This window comes from Xiphophorus maculatus, chromosome 18 (genome assembly GCF_002775205.1).
Source record: "Xiphophorus maculatus strain JP 163 A chromosome 18, X_maculatus-5.0-male, whole genome shotgun sequence".
NCBI classification, from domain to species: Eukaryota; Metazoa; Chordata; class Actinopteri; order Cyprinodontiformes; family Poeciliidae; genus Xiphophorus; species Xiphophorus maculatus.
Genome location: NC_036460.1, coordinates 28,979,651 through 29,000,077, shown reverse-complemented (window position 1 = coordinate 29,000,077; position 20,427 = coordinate 28,979,651). Strand labels below are relative to the sequence as shown.

Sequence of the window (20,427 nt, the reverse complement as noted above, 5' to 3'; positions counted from 1 at the left end):
TTTATATTTCATAATTGTATATACATAGATATATTTTATAATAATATAAATATAATAATATAAAGATAAAAACTAGTTAGTAGTATATTAGAATTATGTATTAATATTAGTAAGAAATTACCAATAGTTATTAAGTGAGCGATGTGAGACAACAGGAAAAAAACTTCATATCCCAGACATGACTAGTCTTTTCACTACGTCATCGGCCCGCGTCCGTAGTTCTGTTTTTCTTCCTCGACGCACATGAAATAAACCAACGTGGTATTCCCTTCTTGACAAGAAACTTCCCTGCAGCTTCATGAAGGAAAACATTCTTCGTTCTCACGCATATTTGTTTTAGCCTGAATCCAATATTTTGTTTTGTTTTGAACCAAACACTCCCTGAACCGGAAGAGTCATAGAAGAGGTGGCATTCGCGAGGGATAGTTTGTAGGGTTTTTTTGGGGGTTTTTTCCTGACAGGAATTGAGGAAAAAAAATGTTTAATGAGGATGAGGACTGGAGCGACGAGCAAGAGGGACGAATCCTGAGCAAAGCTGTCTTTAAAAAGTCTCAAAAGGCGAACAACAGTATACAGCTAAAGGTAAATAATTCATAGTTTTAATAGCTTTTCTCCATTTCTTTCTCATTTTCTACTTGTAATAAATCTCCCGTCTTAAAACAACAACAACAAAAACCCTGCGTAATTATTCTCGCTGTCTCGGTTAGTCCAATGTTGGGAAGAAGAGCCTGCTGCGGACCCTGGAGACTCTGGGGTCGACACCAGACTGGAGGAGCAGCGACCATGAGCAGGACAGCGGCAGTGAGACGGAAGTCCCTTCATCACCCAGTAAAAGGAAGAAGAGGAAGAAACGGAGGAAACATGGAGAGCAGTCAGAGGAGACGCAGGAAGGTGGAGACGACCGTCAAACTGTCAAAGAGAAACAACTGAAGAAGAAGAAGAAGAGGGAAAACAAACCTGGTTAGTAACTCTTAGGATGTAGTCTGACAACGTCCACATTTATTGGGATTAAACTTTTATTGCAGTAGCATAATTTCACACAGATAAAATTAGAAAAAGTTAACTTAGTTAAAAAACAAATGTAAACAATCTTTAAAATAATCCCAAGGTCAAAAACTGAGATTGTTTTAAATGTTGTCATTGGGGAGCAAAATTTCTGTCCCTCATTTAAACTTTACGTCAAAGCGAATTAATTGTCCAAAATCACAAATAACTGCTGAACTTTAGATTTTTAGATAATTTAATAACAACAACAACAACTGATCTCTTAGTAATGTTCTGACTTTTTTTTAGGCAATAAATGTCTGATAATTGACACTGGTGTGCAGTTTTTTAAAATCAAAAGATTCATTTTTGTTAGTTGTTTGTTTGCGAGTTTTCTGCTGTAGTAAAAGAGCAGTTTGCATTAAGGCTCTTTACCAGGGTGTGTTCAAAATGTGGGCAGCTCTGTACATCTTTGTAAAGCTGTTAAAGAGAAAAACTCAACATATGAATAGTCCTTTCTACCCAAACTTTTACTCGAGCATCTATAAAATATTAAAATTTCTACATTCTGTACCATTCTTGAGTGAAGAAGTGATTAAATTGTTGTTTGTTTTTTCTGAAGTAGCCTCAAAAGCACTAAGGTCGCCTTCAGCGGAGACAGAAGTTGAAAAAGTTCCAGAACCTTCTCAAGAGAGTGTAAACAAACGGCAAGACCCAGAGAGGCTGAGCAGGCAGCAGTGGAGAAACAAGATGAAGAATAAGAAGAGATCCAAGAACAAGTTCCGCCAGAGCAAACCTGAGGACGATGCAGACGGAGCTCGAACCGCCGATAAACGGGAAGCAGCAGAAGACGTCAAAAAAGATCCACACAACGGCAACGGGGAAAACATCAGCCAGACGGCAAACCGGAAACAAAAGAAGGAGAAAGTGAAAAGGAAGAACACGGAGAGAGAGGCAGATGGATGCAGCGCGGCAAGAGGGGAAAACCAGCCGGAGGCGGAGAGGTTAAAAAGTGGATCTGAATTCTCTGCTGAGGGATTAAAACACGGAGCAGGTGTTCAGGTGGCGAGCACCAACCGACAGAAAGCTGAGCTGAGCAAGGAGCGGAGTCTGAAAAGACAGAAGCTGCAGAAGATCCTCCTCCGCCAGGAAAGGGTTGGCGCCGAGGGTCCAGTGGAGAGGACGGAGATGGAGGCAGCGGTTCCGGAGGCGGCGGCGGAGCAGAGCCGCTCCGACTCCCTCAGGTCCCGCATGGAGCAGCGCCTGGAGGCGGCGCGCTTCCGCTACATCAACGAGCGTCTGTACAGCACGGCGAGCGGCGAGGCCAGGCGCATGTTCCAGCAGGACCCAGAGGCATTCTGGGTGTACCACAGAGGATACACGGCACAGGTCCAGAGGTGGCCCGCCAACCCACTGGACGCCATCATCGCTTACATCCACAAGAGGTCAGAGCAATTCATCCATCCATCTACCACCCATTCACTCTTCCATCCATCCGTCCATCTGTCTGTTGCTTTGATTTTATTATACCAGTTTGTCCATGAACTGCACAGGAAAAATATGACTTTATAACCAAATTGCAACTTACCATCCCAACGTAAAGAGGCGCTGTTTTAAGTAAAAGGAAAAATCTAATTTCTTTCCCCCCCATTTAATCGGATCATAATACTGATTGGAGCATTTACTTGTATGTATGTTTATTTTTATATATATATAGTGTTCTTTCAAGAACATTTGCTGTAAATAAATAATTGCTGCCGACGTAGCACTGCTCTGCTCTGTGAAATTGATCCTTTTTTTTTTTACCCGCTGTGAGGAAACAGCCTTTATCAACATCTTGCTAGCAGAGGAGAAAGCTGTTTCAGAAAGAGGATTCTTGTTTAAAGAAAGCAGATTTTATTTTTTTATTTATTTATTTATTTCCTTTTGGTTATAATTTGCTGCAGGTCACCTTCCCTGGTAGTGGCAGACTTCGGATGCGGTGACTGTAAGATCGCGCGCAGCGTGAAGAACAAAGTGCACAGCTTCGACCTGGCTGCCGCCTGTGACCTCGTCACCGTCTGTGACATGGCCAAAGTGAGTCGGCCTGCTCGGCCGCCGGCCGTGTACGCGCTCTCTGTGTTTTCCGTGTGAGTAAACATGCAGCTCGTCCGTGCAGGTGCCTCTCGGTGACGACTCTGTGGACATCGCCGTGTTCTGTCTGTCCCTCATGGGGACCAACCTGGTCGAATTCCTGGCAGAAGCCAACCGCGTCTTGAAAATGAGGTAAACGAGGGAAGGTTGATTGTACACATGTCAGCTTTAGCCTTCCAGTCATATTTAAACCACTTGGATTTCTCCACATTTTGTCACCTTACAACTACGTAACGTGGCTTATGTAGTGCATCGTTTTTAATTTAAGAGCTTTTAAGTTTTTATTATCCAGGAAAATAAAAGTCTAACTTTTATTTGCATCCTGTTCTTTTGAGTCGATGCTACATAGAACCGAATTGTAAAGCTGCAAATTGCAGAATGTCTCTCTACCAGCTTTGCGTATAGAAACATGTGGAGTTTTCCCCCAGTGTTCATTGGATTTACCTCACACTCAGTCAAATTCACTGAAACAGTCGTCAAGGAATCCAGTCATCGATTAATCGTTACCTGGAGTGTACAAACTCAAAAATAAAGGCAGTTTGCTGAAAGAACAGCACAGTCAAAACAGTAAAGAATCCAAAACTATACAAAAAATTTATACATTTTGCATTCAAGATAAAAAAAAAAGAAAACCTTCACTTGTCTGTAAATAAAGCTCTGGAAAAAATGAAGAGCCCACTGCACTCTTGAAAACCTCCTGATTATTCCACCAAATATTGATTTCTCAACTCTTCCTGAGTTAAAACATTAGTATTGTTGTTTCTGAATGAATATGAACTTATTTTCTTTGGCTTGTGATTCATTTTACTCAAACATTTAAGCAGGAAAACTGATAGTGTTAAGTCTCTTAGTTTTTTTTTCCCAGAGCTGCGTGTTCTGCCCAGACATGCTCCAATGGCCGAGCTCCAGCTTCAAATTCTGTAAAAAGAAAAAAAAAAGTCCTATTTAGTATCTTTTGCTATCCAAAAAAATCATCAACAGATCAGCCCAACAGTGTACTGATGTTAGGTCAAGCTATAAGTCCTCAGCCTTCCACAGGTTGATGTTAGAAGGATTTTTTTGCCTCCTTTGCTACCAACGATCAAGCGTTCACTAAAGGAATGCTGTCCTATTGCATTTTAGGCAGTAAAACATTTCATTTCTAACTTAAAAGGGAGTCGAATGATAATTCTTATTAGTAGTGTCCTCTAATGTATTTCTAATATTCTATAATAATAAAAAAACCTTAAGTGGTTAATTTTTTTTTTTTTAACAATTAATCATTAGAATAATATCAGAAAAAAAAACCCTGAAGGCGAGACGTAGATGTTTGCAGTCGTATCTCTCACCTGCAAACTATTAATAAGCTGAACAGTTTCACATGAATCTATTTTGGGTTGTTTACATTTTTTTTTTAAATGTCCAATCGTTACAGGGGCGTCCTGAAAGTTGCAGAAGTAGCGAGCCGATTTGACAACGTGCAGAACTTCATCTCTGCACTAGCAGGCCTGGGTTTTAAGATGACATCCAAGGTGAGGACTCGAACATCTCAAATGTGATATTTTCCTGTGATTTAGGGAAATTATTTTTTTTTTAAATGAATGAGCTCAGACTTATGTGCCAAGACTTTATCATTTACTCAGGGCACACAGCGTGAGCTGGTGGCTGTCTGCAGCATTTTTTTTTTTTAAATATAATTTCTAGTTTGTGGCGCAGTGGGCAGAAAACCACGAGCTGGAAAGAACATTCTGTGAACTGGTTTATTATTGGCAACAAACAGATGGTTAAACACAGTGTGCTTAGATAACCTGCAAGTCATTCAGATCAAGATTTTGAGCATGTTAGCATCTCGAGTTTAGGTGAAGCTGTGGAAATAATTGTCTTGTCTTTTTTTCTTCTAGGACACAGAAAACAGTCATTTCTTCTCCTTCGAGTTTGTGAAGACAGGAAATGTTCCCCAAAACGTGAAGAAGTTCGGACTGCAGTTAAGGCCTTGTCTATACAAGAAAAGATGACGACAGTGGAGAAGTTGATGTGTAAAATGTTTATGTAAATCAGCAGGTCATTCGACTGCACCTCCGTTTCCTGTACTTGGCAGTGGGCGGACAGTTGGTTGCAGTTTTGATACAGAAACAGGAAATGACCCAAAACTCTCCATATTTAGTTTTCTTTTACTAATGTATTGGTAGAATTTGCTTCTATTTAATTTGATCAGGTCTTTGTAATGACCTGAAGAAACCCAAAAACGCAGGCTGGCATAAACTGAAGAAAATCCAAACCTTAATGTTCACCTAAAATGCTACAGCTTGTATTCAATCAAGATTGCAAAAGATTTCAGGTTATAGAAAGATTTGTAAACACAGAATAAATATCTGCCATTGTTGTTTCCTGGTTCAACCTGTTTAAATTAGGTCATTTGAAGCCATTTCATTCTATCCTTATTAGATATTTGCTGAAATGATCACTCAGATGGGTTCAGTTTTAAGTTTTGTAACACAATTCATGTAAATTCTGTTCTTTTTTTTTTTGTTTGAAAAGTTTTATTAGAAATAACTTTTGAAAGAATTTGTTTTTCATGTATTCTTTTAAATTGCCTTGATTTTTTGTCTTTCAAGTCATTTAGGAAAACTAAAGATTTATGTTATTTGGACGGATTCACCTGCAGAAACATTTTCTAGTACAGGATAGGGAAGCAATGCTCCAGCCTCGTATAAAGACTTGAAGCGGCAGTATTATGGATTTTCCAGGCACGTAGTGCTATTTTGTAGCAAGTAACCATGTTGTCTTTAGTTTTCTATGCATCAGACAAACTTAAAAGAAATTGCACCTGTCTTTTTAAGAAGCTCCCACTCTTTCCAACACGCCACCTTCAGGATGTCGTCATCACACCAGGACTGTCTGTGATTCTCCTAATTTAGGTGAACATGCAATGTGTGCATGAATATAGATTAAAAATAAAAAACTACAGGAACAAATTGTAATGAATTTTTTTTATTTTTTATTGTCATATATATAAAAAAATACAAAATACGTAAAATTCAATACAAAGTTCAAGTAAGGCTTAAAAAAAGTGCTAACTCACTGCTTTTTAAACAATTAATGCTACAAAATTCAGTTCCTTATCAAATGCTACATTTCCAAAAAAACACACAGTGCTGCAGTTGGATGTTAAATGCACAGTTTAAGCTAAATGAGATGTAAAGATCCTCCGACTTCTCCTCACACTGTACTCTTGGCGTCAAAGACTATGGCGAAGCTGGTCAGCTGAGCATACTCCTTACCGCCGTCCATCCCTGCCAGCGGCTTCCTGACCTCAGGTGAACCGGGCTCGTGCATGAGACTCGTCAAGGCTGAGACGGACTCCCGTTCCTTCGTTACAGAGGTTAAAAACAAAAACAGAATTTATGAGCTAAACGTTTCAGAGAATGTTAAAAACAAATGATAGGATGTTGAAATGTACCTTGTATGGTGTCTTCTTTCTTTTACTGCAAAATCAGAAAAAGGCAACTTAGAAAAAGTTTGTTTTCATCTAGTGGCAATTATACCACATCGCCACTAGATGGTGGTGTGGTATAATTGTGAGCTCAGAATCAGAATTACTTCATGGCAGTGCATGCAACATGAATTTTAGCAGATGGAAAATTGACCCAACTCTTTGCCACTGATCTCTGAGAAGCAGCTTCCTTCGTCTTTAATCATAGCCTGGAGAAGGACCTGCGCTGTCATGTTCTCCTGAGTCGGTGTGGAAGGTCAGGAGGCCTGAGGTAAACTCTAAATAACTTTTCTCTTGGGGAGTCATGTTTTGTTCTTGTTCACCGGGTGACTGACCTTCCAAAATTAGCCTGCCGGCATCATCCCACGGACAATGAGACAGCTCCAATCCAAATGTCGGAGCAGAAGTCACAAGCTTATTGAAACAAGTTGTAAATCTCTTTTATGTGACTTTATTTTCTTAATACGAGTCTCACCAAGTATAGAAACCTGAAGGTAGAAGCCACAAGCAGCTTTTACAACTATGACTTTAACAACTTTGGATGTCCCTCCAAAGTTGTTAAAGTTGTGACCCAACTTTTCCCAGCAGTAGCATAAAAAAAATCATGTCAAGACTGATGTACAAACCGCTTGAATGACATTACCTTCTGGTAACGGACCAGAAGTAAAATGACTTTAAGCTTCCTGAAACCTAGAGCAAAAAACTAGAAAATAAATCTGTTTTTGCACTGCGCCGAACAATTTCTACCTGCCTAGAGCAAGCGGGGACTGCGGTGGCAGAGGCACCTGTCTGCTTCTGCCACAGCTTTCCTGTTTGTGAATAACTACACTGGAGTGGTTGGCTGGTGAGTTGGGTTAACGATCCACACATCCTGTTTGTCTCACGTTGTACTGAAAGTACTGCGTTGGCAGCGCTGCCCTCATTTGAGCGTCACCTGCCGAGCCGCTGCCTGCGGGACTCACCAGCATACGCAGAGGATGACGGTGAAGACGATAAGGATCGCCGAGGCTGAAGAGATGCAGATCAGGACTATCAGCACTGCAACACAGAACCACGGCTATCAGACATCTCAACAAGGCCTCAAAACACTTAACACACGCCAGCATCCAGATAGCATAAGGGGTTCTTGACTAAATGTGTTCGGGAGCACCAACACTTACTGAGCTGTTCGCTCTCGCTCAGGACTTCCACTTGAAAGCTGACAGACGCTGTGTGATGATAAAAAGAAGCAAAGCAGGTGTACAGGCCTTTATTCTGCCCCGAAGGGTCAGACTGAAGGATCACTGCAGCCCCGTCCAGTTGAACAATTGAGCCATCACTCCTAAAACACAAACGAGGCTAAAATTTAGGCTCAAACATTTGCTAAGCACCTCTTATTGAATCGTTTTCAATGGCTAACAAAAGAGCTAGCAGAGAAGCAGCTCTCTTTGCCACTTAGGGGAGAACAAAAAACACCTGAGAAACTGCATTTTTTTTTTCATCTGTTATTTGTTTTTTTTTCCTTTGACATCAAGCCTACAACAAGAGAGAGTAAACAGTTGTGTACCATTGTATTATATTGAAATGCTATGTAGCTAGTTAGCAAAATACTCCATAGCAACATAGCTTATCTGGGCACCAGATTGTATGCATGCTCCAGTGGTAAATGCATAATTAGGTGAAGGTAGAGAGGTATTTTCATATGTCTTACAACAACATTGAGGAAAAAGTTGAACACACAAAGGTATGATTACCCATCCGTCATCACCATGGTGAAGGCTACCAAGAGGTCAATTTGAGCTTGTGTATGTCTATTGTCAATTGATAGCGACAATATAAGTCTTTTTAAAATCATTGTTTTTATCTTGGGAATTTCACCCACGTTTTTTTGTACAATGGTTGATTGTTGCAATGACAGTAAAGATTCTATTCTATCCTGATTTAGGTAGTAAGTGTTTACTGAGGTGGTACTTCTGAGTACGTTTAAGATCCTCTGCAGCAAAGGGATAAACCACCTTCGACAATCAAGGCTGTAATCCGGCACGTTTCCTTCAACTCCAAGCAGCACTTTCTGGTTGGGTCGATTCTCATAGACAGACACTCTGTAGACAACAGGCTGATCGACGTAGCGGCTCCGCAGGGTGCTCGTGTTGTTCAGGACTTTTACAGAGGAGATATCTGCAGAAACATGAGATGAACATCAAGCATCTTAAGAAAAACCTGTGCATTTGTGTTCTTATGACCCTCAGTCGCACTCACAGTATTTAGGGATGCGAATAGTCGTACTTTGTGTGACCCCGTTGTCTGATTGGTACACACAGGTCAGGTTGTGGCCCTCGTGAATGACCAGAGGAAACTGATAAGTCAGCTTTATGTGTCCTTTCTGTCTTGTGTGCCGTATTGCTTCACCTGTGGCTTTTTTAGGAAGGGCCCATGCGAGGTTTGAGCCAACACAATCCCCTTTGCAGTCGCACACTGCCAGCCAGTGAAGGGAGTCTTGCTGTCTCACCACAGACGCACTGAGCCGAGGGGGTTCTGAAAAAGAAAAGAGCGGTGGCAGGAAGGAGGTGAGCAGTAGTTTTGGGGCTTTATTTGTCAAGGGGAAAAAAAATCATCTGAGGAAAAAGTTGACATACTTTGCAGCGGAATGCGTATTGTTCTTTCTTCTGGACTCTCCAAACTGGCATGTTTCACGGTGCAAGTAAAATTCTGACCGGCATAAAGAGAGGTCAGAAAAAACACAGAGCTCCAGGTCGATACCAAACCCTCGGCCTGTAGTTCAGTTTCTGTTGAATAACTGATGATGTCGTTTTTGTTTCCCGTGTGCCAGGCTACAGCTGCAGCAGAGGCAACACTGACAACAGAGCAGTTCATCTTTGAGTATTTCTGACCACTTTCCCACTCAGAGCTGAGGCTGACGGTGATGTTTGGTCGAGCTGCGTGGGAAAAAAAAAAGAAGTTAAAAACAGGAAATGAGGTGTTTCCTCTGAGTAATTGATAGAATCCATGGTGCGACTGTGCAGCCAAATATGTGCTAAGTTGTATATTGACTGATTTGTAGAACATACCGCAAAGTGGGAGTGTTACACTTCTGTTCTGTGCTTCCTTAAATGCAGGGTGATTTATCACACACAACGCTGTGAGCTCCTGAGGCAAGCATGCAGGAAGGAGCAAAACAGAGTGGGTCCCGTTATAAAAAGTGGAATTGGACCAAAAGTCTTTAGAATCAGCCTCTGGTAGAATCCAAGAAACGCTGGCTGCAGGAACGGCACCGGCCGCTGCGCACTCAATCATCCTGAATCCACCTCCACTACGTGAATCGACCCTGATTGTGGGAGAAACTGAAAGAAAGAATGTGGCGAGAGAGGCTCCACATCAAAATTTCTTGAGCAATACCATGAAGGTATATTGAAGAAAACCATTTGAAGTCAAATGAATCTTCTTTTCTTTTTTTTTTACCCACCCAGAAGTGGAGGTTGAGCTTTAACTGTGAGGTTAAACTGCAGCATTGCTTTAAGGTGGAGGTAGGAGCAGTTGCATTCATACAGACCAGCATGCTGATGCTTCACCAGACTTTGAATTGTGAGGTTTCTACCAACCAGCTCCACGTCTTCAGGCAAGGGTCCATCGTCTCTACAGGGCAAATACACAAAGACAAAAACAATGAAGCCAAGGTGTCAATAGCCTAGAAAGTACCCCTGGGTCAGGACATCTTTGTTTGATCACATCAGGTTCATTGGCAGAGATGTTGTTGCTACTCTCTGTTTTTACCATTGAGAGTACTACAGCTCATGTATTTCTGTGTTTAGCTTTCATGCTCCTGAGCCAAAGCCTTTGAGTTCTCGTCCGTATTTACTACTTGCTATTAGGTACACTTTGCTTGTTTCGGGTTGGTCCACATTGTGTCTTCAGAGCTCCCTCAATTGTTCTTGGCTAGATCTGGTGACTTCAGAGGCTGTTGGTGTACAGCAAGCCCATTCATGGCATGGTTACATTGTCCTACAAAAGTAGCCGCCCGAAGTTGGCCACAAAAAGATGGCTATGTTCAGCGGCAGTACAAATACAAACAATCCTCAGTAGGTTGTAAGTGGCCCAAGGTACAACGGATAAAATCCTAATCAGGGTGGGTGCTTGTTTTCTTGTTTATGCCAGATTGTGACCGTACTATCTGACATTAAAATTCATTGGACCAGGAAATGATTTTTCTGTCCATTGTCCAATATGGGTAAGCATGCGAACTGTGGTCTAATAAATTTTGGTCCACATTGACATGAGAGCATCACGCAAGATACTTTTTCACTACATCCCAAAGAAGTCCTGTTGAATAATGGATTGCATTGGAATTCATTGAATTGATTTGTAGGGATATGCAGTTGTTGCACTTTTGCCTTGTAGCAAGAAGGCTCTGGGTTCAAATCCAGGCCGGGGTCTTTCTGCGTGGGGTTTGGATGTTCTCACTGTGCATGCGTGGGTTCTCTCTGGGTACTCCCATTTCCCACAGTCCCAATAAACGATTGTTGGGTTAATCGGCCTCTCCAAATGGCCCTTTAGAATGAATATGTGCATGAATTTTGTCCTGTGTGTTTCTGTGTTGCCCTGTGATGGACTGATAATCTGTCCATTAAGTACTCTGCCTTTCACCTAATCTCTACTGGAGATAGGCACCAACCCACAACCCCCCAATTATTTATTGGATAAATAACTGGATCAGATAATGGATAAATAACTGGATCTAAATTAAACCCGTTTGCCTTGTAAAATGGACTGACATGAATGGAACTAAATAACTAAATTGGGATGAACACACTGTTCAGTGTGTTCAGCCCAATTTTGTTGCATTTTCTTTGCTGTATTTGTTAATTTTGCGTTCAGTCGATTGTGTATATTTAAATTATGCACTATAGTTATTGTAAATTCTTCTCTTTTTTTCTTCTTGGTTATCTTTTAGGATGTCGTGAGAAATCGAGTAAACAACGAAATGAGTTTAAAAAAAACACCAGAATCTGGTTCCTACTGTCTGTCACTTGTGGTTTGATGCCACCAAATGTTTCACCACATCCTCTCCAGGATGTCTAGGTTGTTTCTGTTCAGGTGTGTGTATATGGAAAATATTAGTCAGTTATGCAACTTTTACCCGAAATCCAATATTTAATCACCACATTAAAATTAAAAGCTGTTACAGATATAATAAATTACAGGAAAAAACCCCCACCTTTCTAGAGTTTAATATTGTAGCAAAATTAGTCAAATTTAAATTTTTTTAAAAAGGTACTCTATGATGCATCAATGGAAATTCAGGGTTTGTAAATAAAGGCAAATGCTAAAAACACCACTACAAACTCTCATACACTGACCTCTGTTTGCTTGCGTCTAATTAACAAGCTGCTAGATCATTATATTGCTACAGTTTAACCTGAAGCTTACGCTGTATCATGAAATTTATGAAGCACCTCCGTATCACCAAATACCTCTTACTTTTTACAGATAATGCTGTAGCGTGGCACATTCCCTGTGACCTCCAGGCTGATAACAACGTCGCCGTCTCCCTCGTGAAGCTCTAAATATTCAGCCGCTTTCAAGTCTTCACTGCTGCTGCTTCTCAAAAGCTGAACTCCAGACAAGTCTGCAGATACAACAAAAGTGTTTTTCATTTCTGCTTCCCCACATTAGAAACAAAGCTTTCCTGATTCTGAGACTCTATACTCACACAAAGTGGGCAGGGTGACGCCTCTCGCCTCAGGGTGTGAGAACTTTGGGTGTTTAAACACACAGGTGACGTTGTGGCCCTCGTGCTCCGCCACAGGGAGCCGGACGGAGAGACTTCTCCCCTCTGAATTCTCGCCGTTCTCTCTTCGCACCTCTTCGTTCCCGTCCAAAGCCAGGGAAATGTCAGCGTCGGGTCTCCCTCCGGAAGAAACGCAAGAGACCACCCAGAAATCGTTTCCTCCTTCTTGTACCATCTCTGCTTTAATCGTCACGTTTGGCCTCGCTGAGAAGCAGGAAGACAAAGACAAAAAAAAGGGAAGAATGAGTTATTCTTTCTCCAAGGGTTCATGTTTTCTCCAGCAAATTAAAAAGTCAGAAAGGTTCTGCGATGTTTTTGTTGAATAGGAAGTTAGCGGCCCGGATGAGCAGCGAGTTAAGCAAACATGGGCTGAAAATGGAGTGGGGCCGAGCGGGTCCTGTTTGTGTTTTAGAGCAGACTTATGGGCTTATCACCTGTCCCATCTGCTGTCTTAAAGCTGCAGCTGAGCGCAGATGTCTGAAGCAGCTGCTGTCCAACCAAAGCAAAGCAGAACCACAGGATTTAATACCAGGAAATCACCAGGGCTGCAGTCTGTCATCAAACGTACTAAAAGTCGCTTCACGCAACACGCCGACATCCCTAATGAGCAGCAAAGGTGAGAAAACACTTCGTAATAGCTCAGGTGTTTGGGAGTTAACTCACTTCAGATCGAAAAACGTTTCATCCGTTAACACCTCCACCAAGCTACGTGTGATTTAACCACAGCAGTCAGAAAATGACCTCAGCACAAGTGTAAATTTATGGTAGACAAATGAGCTGCGTGGCCGGGCCAGCGCTTACCGTACGGCGCGCCACATCAACAGTCGCTGGAGCAATTTGGACGTACTGCATGGCTTAAAGCGTGGACTGAAAAGCCTCTATGCAAAACCCAATGTGCTGAAGGAAAACAAACACTGTATATGACCCTGAACACACCATCGCATGGGAACATGGTTGGGGCTAAACACAGAGAAATCTTGAAAGAAGGAACTCCTGTCCTGTCACTCCATCTTTAGGAAGTCATTTTCTATTAGCCCTTTGAAAACGTTTTTACCAGCGTTGCACTGAGAAGTAGCTCCTATAATGAGCTCAGTTAATGTGCAGTTCCATCAGGCGTTTGCTAATTGTTGTTGGCTAGTCTGAAGGAGCTGAGTGGGGGAATTGCAGGAGAGTGCTGTTTGTGAGACGGATGCTAGGAAACTCCGAGGAGGAGCTTAGTCATTGAAGGCGGAGCTTGGTCCCACCAGGCGTTTGCACAGCCGAATGCTTGCATGGGAGATTAATGACAACGACACTGAACACACAGCCAGAACTACAATGAAACGGTTTAGATTAGGGGTCTGCAGCCTTTACAATCCAAAGAGCCATTTTTGCTCAAGTAAAACTTGTTGAGGGGCGTGAATGTTATACGAGTAAAAAAAGAAAAAAAGAAAAGAGACAAATCGTTGTTTTGACAAATAACTTTAACAAACAACTATAATAGGAGCTTTTTGTCATTTGTAAAGAATCACCATTTTATTTCTATTTTGTGGTTTTAGAGTAAAGAAAAGACATTTTACCGTGGGATTTTTTTTTATAATATTGCGGGTAAAAACACTTTAATTTCTAATTTAATTATTAAAAATATAGTTCTAAAAAATATCACTGGTACTTTTAGTGATGTTCCATTGAGAAAATCTAGTTTAAGTACTGCATGAAAAACAAAACAAACAAACAAAAAAAACTGTTAAAACTGCTTTTGTTATTGGATCTATATTTAAAAACGTTTTTTTTTTGTCTGCATGGTGGAATAGTTGGTAGAACTGTTGCCTTGCGGCAAGAAGGTCCTGGGTTGAAATCCCAGTCTGGGGTCTTACTGCTATTTGGAAAAGATATTTGTCTATTTGGAAAAAGATAAACAATTCAGTAAACCGATAAACATCACTTTGATAAGTGCAATTTGAGAAGTTCTAAAACCTTTTAAGGGAAGTGAATAGTTTTGCACAGCATTGTGTTTTCATATTGAACAGCAAGGTCGCAGTTGGTTAAGCCGCAGTTTTCAGCTGCAATAGAAAAAAATGGGCAGGGCATCTGTTTATCGTTTCAATGTGATGTAAAATTACAGTGGTACAGATGCACATAACTTCCTTTTGTGTGTGTGTGTGAAGCGCAACTGTTTGTGAGATTACCACCAGCTTTGAGGACTCAAATATTTGACATTTTTGAGGGTTAGCAATACAGCTATGCACAACAGAGCGTGCCTTTAATCAGGCGTAACTTCCATGTTTTCTTCCTCTGATCTCTTTGTAATGGCTGCGAGAAGGTCTCACTTCCTATTTCGGCGAGGGCTGCTTTGGTGAAAATCACTGGTCGCCTAATGCCACATATTGCACCTGTCAAGCAGGCCCTCAGAATAAACATAAACATGAACATAATGATGGGCGTAAATAGGGCCAAGACGCCTGAAGCAGCTTTGTCTTTTGCACCTTCACTATTTAATTTATGACTTAATGTTTAAAATATAGAGCTAATAACAAATAGCTTTTTCCCCCTCAACAGATTAACACTAAAAGTACCACTGCTATTTTTCTAGAACTATTTTTCCTCGCATCATTAAAAATTATTTTCACAAAAAATAATCAAACATCTTTAATGTTGATGTTTCTAGATTTGTTCTAAAACCCTCCATAATGAGACTATACCAGGAAAGATGATTGCTAAAGAAGCTGATTGCTCACTGGCATGTTCATGGGAAGTTGAGTGGAAGGAAAACGTGAGTTAGAACAAGGTGCACCGGCAACTGGGACAGCAGCAACCTTGAGATGATTGTGGAGTAAAATCCTGACCCATTCTTTACCCATTACCTCAGACCCCCACAGACCATCACTGTAAACATATTTACTGGATCTAACAGCTCAAATTGATTCCAGCTATCGTAATAAATAAGCAAAACATACGACAGGTGTCCTTGAGCGCTCCTGATTTGCAGGCACCCCTCCACGTTTTGCTCTAAATCGGTCACCAAAGCTCTACACTGCACTATATCATTGTTTTTAAAGCAACTTTCCAGCTTTTTATCCTGTTCCCTTTGCTCAAATTCAGTGAAATACTGCAATCCCACATGAATGCGCCGCAGTGCGCTGCGTGATTTATGGTCTGTCAGTGTGTATGCGGAGCAGAGTGAAAGGGAACAGCAGGAGAAAGTTAAACTGTTGTAAGCTGCTGAGTCATGATGCTTGATTGCAAACTTCTGATGCAACGCCTCGCGGCCGCCGAGCTGCGAGGACGCAAATGTCGCTGACGAGGCGCGCGGCTTACCGTACGTTTCCACCCTCGCCGTGCTGCGTTCGGGGTTTGGGAGGGTCTCGTGTTTGACCACACAGGTCACACTCTGCTCGTCCTGGAGGCGGGTGGGGAAGCGGAGGACGCTGCTCAGCGTGGAGGTGCCGTTCGAGTGAGCCGCTTCGCGTTCGTTCACGGCGAAGGGGAAGTCTGAAGGAGGACGGCCACCAACCAGCCAGCTGATGCGGGGCGTTGGCCTGCCGCCAACAGCAGAGCACGACACCGACTGGTAGTGAGTGTCATTTATGGTCTCCGAGCTCACCGCCATCTGAACCTCAGGTTTAGCTGCGGGTATTTAGAGCAGGTTTAGCTTTAAAGCTACAGTACGTAACTTTTACACATTTTTTTTTTTTTTTTTTTTTACATATTAGTTAAAACTGATGTCCTGTCATAACAGTATGGTATGAAACAGATAATCTGACTGAAACAGGAAAAAAAGAGAAGCTTCTCCACCTGCTACCAGCCTTAATATATCCACCGCGCGCCCGGTATACAGAGGCTACAGTGTCTTTTCTCTGTCACTTACTTTCTAATTACCATTTCAAATAAAAGTCCCTAGAGTCGAAACACTCTATAAAAAAAACAACAAAAAAACTAAATGCACAGTCTTGCTCAAAAAAGTCCAATCAGCTAGTAGAAAGGTCTTAGCGCTGTCAGTCAAGCTAATGTATGTGCTGCTAGATGTGCTAATGGCAGAGAAACATCTTATACAGCTCCCTGGGACTGTAGGAAATTATAAAGAAACAAAAAAATGCACCAGTCCTGGTCAAAAGCGACCAATCAAAGCCAGAAGGGAAGTCTTAGCGCTGTCAATCGAGCTTGTGTACGAGCTGCTGAATGTTATAATGGCAGAGAAAAAAGCCTATGGGCTGGGTTCCTATGGAGCTTGTGGCGACAATCACTGTCTCTCCACCAGTCAAGCAAATGGCGAAATTTATGCACGTGAAATTCTGAGCCCGAACACGCAGACGTGCGACACAACAGAACAAAGTTGACAACGCTAAGACCCTCCTCCGGGCTCTGATTGGCTGTTTCTGACAGAGCAGCGTGTTTGTTCATGTGACAGCAGAACCATAAGGAGAAGGCAGAGAAACTTGAGTTTTTTCCACAGATTATCAGTATTATATACAGATTACTGTCAGAACATAATAGTAATCATTTTAGCAAACATGTCAAACATATTTTATAAAAGTTACATACTGCAGCTTTAGAAGATGCTACTTAAAGTTTGTCTCATTAGGGATTTTCTTCCACTTACCAAGCACAGTTACAAAGATGACGGAAAATGAATTCTCCTCCTCTTCCTCAAAATCACAAATATACTCTCCTTCTGCTTCCACGCTGGAGACCCTCATCCTGACCGTGAGGTTGGTGAGAGAGGCCGGTTCTGAGAAGTCATCTCGGGTAAACGGCTTCTCATTTGGTCGAGAAAATCCGGCCAGTCGCTTGAATTTACTCAGAGAGTTGAGCTTGCGCTTCCACTCGGCTTTCTGGATCCGACCCGCACCCAGATATTCACATCTCAGGTAGACGTCCTCCCCCAGGACTCCAGTGACATTGTGAGCAATGACAGTAGCCGGTTCTTCACCTGAACCTGAGACACAACGGAGCAACATGATCAGTCATAAGGAGAGGTCAGAAGTTCACTTGAACACACCTAGAAAATCAGAACTGTTGTTCTGATGAACTGAGGTTCACTTTGCCCCATGTAAGGCCTTTCAGATGTCTGTTTGATTCTCAGCAATGAAACTGCGATAGATGAGTCACACTGCTCATATTAAAGAGTTCTTTTGTTGTTTGGTCGTGATTAAAACGTTCCAAATTGCATGTCAATAAAAATGACAATACGAGGGCAGAAGGTAGCGATTTTGGTATGAACAAAGAAATATTTTCGTCATACATCATCTTAGCTTAATGTTGGTAACTGCCGAATACTATGGAAATTCAAATTCCCAATGAAAATATTCAGACGTTTTTTAAAGTTTGGCAAAAAAGTCACATCTGGTGACAAAATTGTAAACTGCAACAAGCTACACTTCAAGCTAGATCGTTTGCTCTGTGATTCTGCAGTCATGCCATGTGGTCTAAAGGGCCCCCACGTACTCGGACGTGTTTCACTATGCTGAGGTCCTTTGCGCGGACCCAATGCACACCTACGCGCAAAGGTACATTTTTACAGCCACATGTACCTGTTCTGTGTCACCCGGTACACTGAACAGTGTTCACATCAAACTGTTTTGTAGGCGACACAGAACTGACGAGGTCGAAAGTTGGCACAACCAGTTGCAAGGATGCGCATCAGCTAGACAGCCACCTTGTGCTGCACTAACAGGTGTGCAGCCTCTGCCCTGCTGGAGAAGAAATGGAGTTAGGCACCCAACCAGCTCATCAACACTGGATTGTGGCAAATGTAGGAATTTGTCACAAGAAATGTAGGCAACTGGTAAGATCCGCAGACAGTCCTCACAGAATACAATACATCCTGAAGCGGTGGTGAATGCTGCTGAAACTACCACCATCCATCAGCCAGTGCAAGAGGTGGTTACCATGGAGACTGAAAAGCAGTGAACAAACCTTATGACTGATTTGAGAGTCAAACTGATCTCTTAGGATGCTCTTCCACCAAAAAGGTTATTCAGCTACATGAAGTAAAAGTCAACTTCACCTATATTCTCTGGATGAAATAAATATAATTCAATTTCATTGTTTCTTTTTGATACGTGGATATATCATGACCATAAATCCTCCATCGATAGGTCTAAAAAGGTCTTCATGCTATACCAAAGGTTTGGTGTGGACTTTTAAAATCCTCTGTCCATGTGACTGGAAAATTAAATAATGAAATTAAAGTTTTTCTGCTTACAAACACCAAAACCTGACTGTCACTGGAAAAACCCCAACATGTTTCTTTCCTCTCCTGCAGACCAGTGATGAGTGTCATGTCAATACCCCAACAGAAATGCATCCAGCGTGTGAAGATGATCAAAGTACTATTAATATCTGCTCTAAGTTGGCTGGCAGTTCTTTCTCCAGCTGGCTGAGAGTCTGTAGAAGTTCAGCTTGTGTCTGTCAACACTCAAAGAGGCTGCAGACAAGAAATTGACTTTCTTGCACTCCGCGTTTGATGAATGCCGCCTGGTCTTTGCGGTGTGTATGTAACCGAGGAGTCCATTAAGTTAATGAAAACAATTCAGAAGTTATGATGTATCCAGACTTCAGACATGTCTTTTCCTGCACAAATCAGCCACAATTTAGGGGACGTTTCAAAGGAAAGACCCCTTAAAAGACACTTAGAGTGTTTCCTGCATAGCTGACTCAGTTCACTTCTCCACTTCCTCTGCCGACTTCATCAAAGGTGCGCTTAAGGACACCGTTTATTTGACCCGTCAGCAGAAGCCAAGAGCTTCTTCTCTGGGTTTATATTCACAATGAGGACAATGGCGACAGCTCGGTGCTGCACAGTGTCACGGCAAACCCAAAGAACGCATCCAGCTCTTTTGCAACTGAAATGCAGCTGAGCTCACTGTATATCACAGCAAATGGAAACAATGTGGAGGGCTTCCAAAGCCTTTGAGACGAGGAAAAATAAATAAATACGCTCCATCACTTCAGTAACGCCTTCTGGGTCCATTTGCCCTTGCAGGTTATTGCCAAAATAAATGTCAGCCAAGAATGGAAAAGCTGCGCCTTGAGGACACAAACAAGGTAATAACTGAGAAAAAGAGAGAGAGGAAAAAAAACATGCATTCATTTAGTGCATCATATTTCTTAAAGCCCGGGGGGTTATTTCTTTTTCTCACAAATTCAACAGTGACAATTCACAGCAAGTCTTCGTCCTGCAGGCTGGGGATGTGGTAAACAAATAAAGTCCTTCAGCGTAGGCATACAGAGCTCTTCCTCATGATTAAAACTTTCATCTCAGAAACTTTGTGACTTTGCAGAAGCCAAAAAAAAAAAAAAAGCACATGCCTATGGTCTCGGGTCGTAGAGGGTTTTCCCCTTACGCAGAGAAAAACTCACCTTAGCACTCCTCGTATATTAGTTTTAATGGGCTGTAAAGAAATTACTGAGGTTTTTAGGTGAAACAGCTGATCAATAACAATAAACTTCCCCACCCCCCTCGCTGGCAGAGTGACAATGCAGGCATGCCATCAGGAAAATATGGCAGAAATAGTTCCATGCACAGTTAATCATTTGATTTTTATAGGCTGCATGCCTTTATAATTTAACTGATCATTTTGGAAAAGTCAAAGCAGCCCCAGAATATAAATCCCACAGGTTAAATAAGACCTGAAGGTCCAGTAAAATAAGCCCATAAACACCCGACGGCCACAGATGGGCTGTAACCCTGCAGACTTACCCTGAATTTCCAAGGAATGTGCAACATTTTGGACGAGAGCCAGAATCAACAGCAATGAGCATCCCATGATGGTGTCATTTAACAACCCAGAGTTAGATGCACCAACTGTGTAGGAGGCACAGGGTGTATTTAAAGTGTGTGTTTCTGTGGTTCATGGTTATAGGTGCACACCCTTTACAGCTGATACCAAAGTGTGTGCGTGGTTCATTTACCCAACCACATGGGGTGTGTGTGCACACACATACACACACAAACAGCTGTGTGTAGAGCAACTTCTCCTTTTTTTGTTGTTTTCCTTTCTTAAACAGTGCTTCAGCAAAGCTTTGCATGTCTCGTGATTTTTTACGTCTCAGATGCCCAGTGTGTGTTTTTTATTTTTTAGCACGTCTACTT

At 41.9% G+C, this 20,427-nt stretch overlaps 2 protein-coding genes across 4 annotated transcripts; one reads left to right on the top strand and one right to left on the bottom strand.

Annotated features, from left to right (window-relative positions):
• The first annotated feature begins 86 nt into the window (after positions 1 to 86).
• On the top strand, positions 87 to 6,060 carry rrp8 (ribosomal RNA processing 8). 3 transcript variants are annotated; one of them, XM_023351421.1, is made up of 7 exons: positions 89 to 582; positions 708 to 960; positions 1,610 to 2,429; positions 2,931 to 3,060; positions 3,143 to 3,249; positions 4,532 to 4,628; positions 4,998 to 6,060. In XM_023351421.1, exons 1-7 carry the CDS (start codon positions 478 to 480, stop codon positions 5,109 to 5,111), a joined length of 1,626 nt encoding a protein of 541 aa, XP_023207189.1. In that variant the 5' UTR covers positions 89 to 477; the 3' UTR covers positions 5,112 to 6,060. The 3 variants fall into 3 exon arrangements, with proteins under 3 accessions (XP_023207190.1, XP_023207189.1, XP_023207188.1); XM_023351420.1 differs by having other exon boundaries at positions 94 to 582; positions 1,607 to 2,429; XM_023351422.1 differs by lacking the exons at positions 4,532 to 4,628; positions 4,998 to 6,060 and having other exon boundaries at positions 87 to 582; positions 3,143 to 3,253.
• A 14-nt stretch (positions 6,061 to 6,074) lies between these two features.
• Positions 6,075 to 20,162, bottom strand: LOC102227050. Its single transcript, XM_023351418.1, has 14 exons — positions 20,035 to 20,162; positions 16,933 to 17,268; positions 15,651 to 15,959; positions 12,276 to 12,557; positions 12,044 to 12,191; positions 10,032 to 10,201; positions 9,637 to 9,909; positions 9,205 to 9,504; positions 8,828 to 9,103; positions 8,584 to 8,746; positions 7,750 to 7,910; positions 7,552 to 7,627; positions 6,557 to 6,581; positions 6,075 to 6,465 (listed from the first exon to the last, which is right to left on the bottom strand). Exons 1-14 carry the CDS (start codon positions 20,099 to 20,101, stop codon positions 6,316 to 6,318), a joined length of 2,736 nt encoding a protein of 911 aa, XP_023207186.1. The 5' UTR covers positions 20,102 to 20,162; the 3' UTR covers positions 6,075 to 6,315.
• Positions 20,163 to 20,427: the final 265 nt, after the last annotated feature.